Source organism: Solanum pennellii, chromosome 12, assembly GCF_001406875.1.
Source record: "Solanum pennellii chromosome 12, SPENNV200".
Lineage (NCBI taxonomy): Eukaryota > Viridiplantae > Streptophyta > Magnoliopsida > Solanales > Solanaceae > Solanum > Solanum pennellii.
The window spans coordinates 53,962,684-53,965,183 of NC_028648.1; the positions used below are offsets into that span (position 1 = coordinate 53,962,684).

General features: G+C 37.6%; 1 protein-coding gene across 1 annotated transcript in view; it reads right to left on the minus strand.

Annotated features, from left to right (window-relative positions):
* Nucleotides 1-2,003: 2,003 nt before the first annotated feature.
* Nucleotides 2,004-2,500, minus strand: part of LOC107006363 — a 1,034-nt gene continuing 537 nt past the window's right edge. The window contains exons 1-2 of the mRNA XM_015204936.1: nucleotides 2,342-2,500; nucleotides 2,004-2,264 (exon numbers count right to left, since the gene is read on the minus strand). The exon at nucleotides 2,342-2,500 is cut by the window's right edge and continues 537 nt beyond it. Coding sequence (XP_015060422.1) covers nucleotides 2,004-2,264; nucleotides 2,342-2,500 — 420 coding nt within the window. The remainder of the gene's footprint in view (nucleotides 2,265-2,341) is intronic.

Consider the following 2,500-nt stretch of genomic DNA (forward strand, 5'->3'; position numbering starts at 1 on the left):
CTCCCCCACATTCTCCTGGCAAAGTTGCATTGCATAAACAGATGTTGTACATTCTCATCAGCATTCTTGCATAACACACATGTCTTCTCTACTACAACTCCCCGCTGAGCCAATCTGTCCACTGTTACTAGCCTTTGATTCATCATGATCCACATTGTAATGTAAGCTTTTGGTCTTGCCGCATTGTTAAACATAAGACAAGTCCATGTTGGCCTTTGTTGAACTCCCTTCATGTGCCAATAAAGTTGCCTGATCATCCCTTTACTTTTGCCTTGCACTTGCTGAACCTGCTCCACAATTTGCTTTGCATTCATTACTTTTTGTATCATCCAACTTGCATGTTTCCTCCTCTGCCATTCCCTCTGCCCTTTTATATAGTATGCATGTATCCATTTAATTCATAGCTTATCTTCCTTGTTAGCTAGATCCCAACAAAGTTTAACAACTGCAGCTCTATTCCACACTTTCATATTGATCAACCCCATACCTCCTTCACATTTAGGACAGCACACTTTCTCCCATGCTATCAATGCCTTTTTTGTAACATAGCCAACCCCTGACCATAAGTAGCTTCTACATAATCCTTCAATCACTTTAATTATCTTTGCAGGAATAATAAAAAGTTGAGCCCAGTATGACTGTACACCAAACAGAACAGTCTTAATCAGTTGAGTTCTTCCTGCATAAGACAATTTTTTTGTTGTCCATGAATTAATTCTTGCCATGATCTTGTCAATGAGTGGATACCACTGGATTATAGTCAGCTTCTTTGTTGATAGAGGCACTCCCAAGTATTTAAAAGGTAGCTCTTCCATTGTGTAACCAAGTTGTTGAATAATTTGTTGCCTCACCTCCATCTGAACTCCACCACAGTATATGGAACTTTTTGTGAGGTTTGCCTGCAGTCCAGAAGCTTGAGAGAACTCTGAAAAGCACCTTTGAAGTATCTTGATGGACTCCAAATCTCCTCTTGAAAACAATAGCAAGTCATCTGCAAAACATAAGTGTGTAATGTCCAGCTTAGAGCATTTAGGATGAAATTTGAAGGCTTTCTCTTCTTTAAGTCCTTTGAGGAGCCTACTAAGATATTCCATTGCTATGACAAACAAAAAAGGTGACATAGGATCCCCTTGTCTGAGTCCTTTAGCTGCATCAAACCTTTGAGTAGTTTGTCCATTAACAACAATAGTACAGTTCACTATTTTAACACAATGCATCACCCATTGAATAAACATCTCTGGAAATCCCAAGCCTACCATTACTTGTTCTAAGAAAGGCCCCTCAACTGAATCATAGGCTTTTTGTAGATCAATCTTAAGCATGCTTCTAGGAGAAATGTTCTTCCTAGTATAAGCCTTGACCAATTCATGTGCCAGAATAATGATATCTGCAATTTTTCTCCCTGGTGTAAATCCATCCTGACTATCACATATAACTGTATAAATAATATCATGCATTCTTTTTGTTATCACCTTTGAAATGATTTTATATAGAACAGTGCAACAAGCAATTGGCCTATACTCCTTCACAATCTTAGGACTTTGAACTTTTGGAATTAAAGTCACAAGTGTGCAGTTGAAAGGCTTAAACAACTTTCCTGTTGTGAAGAAGTTTTTGACAGCCTCAATAATATCCTTTTTAATGATCTTCCAAGTTTGCTTAAAGAAAAGTGCATTATAGCCATCTATACCTGGAGCCTTATCATTCCCAATAGACTGCAATGCTGTATAAATCTCATGTTCTGTTATGTTTGTACATAATTGGATTCTTTGTTGCTTTGACAATACAGGCCCTCTTTTCATCACCTGAGCATTTATAGCTGGAAGCTTACCTGCTGAAGATCCCATAAGACTTTTATAAAACATAACAAACTCTTCTTGAATCTCTTGGGGTTCATATAGCATCCTTCCATCAATAGATAATATACTTCTAATATGCTTCTTTTGAGTTCTCTCCTTTATCACTGAACTGAAGTATTTGTTATTTGCATCTCCCAGTTGAATTCATCTTGCTCTTGCTTTTTGTCTTAGAGCACTTTCCTCTATCATTGACCACTTTTCCAGCTTTATCAGTACCTCCTTCTCTTTATTAACTAGCTCATCACTTGCCTGGTTATAAAGCTGATCTTTAAGTTCTACCAACTCACTTCTTGTCTTCTCAATCTTTTGGCCTATATATTGGAACTCTCTCCTATTCAATTGTCTCAAGGCTGGCTGGAGTGCCTTTAATTTATACCGTATCTCCTTCATTACTTCACTTCCATTCTATAGCTTCCAGATTTTATCCACCAGTTCCAAAAAAGATTCATGTTCAATCCATACATTAAAGACTTAAAACTCACTCTGCTCTGATGATTACTTTGATGAAGAAGCAAATGCATAGGGCTATGATCAGACACACCTGGATTCCCATATTCTATAGCAGCATGACCCCATTTATCCATCCAAGTATCATTCCCAAAGGCTCTATCAATTCTACTAGCAATTCTTGTATTACCTAT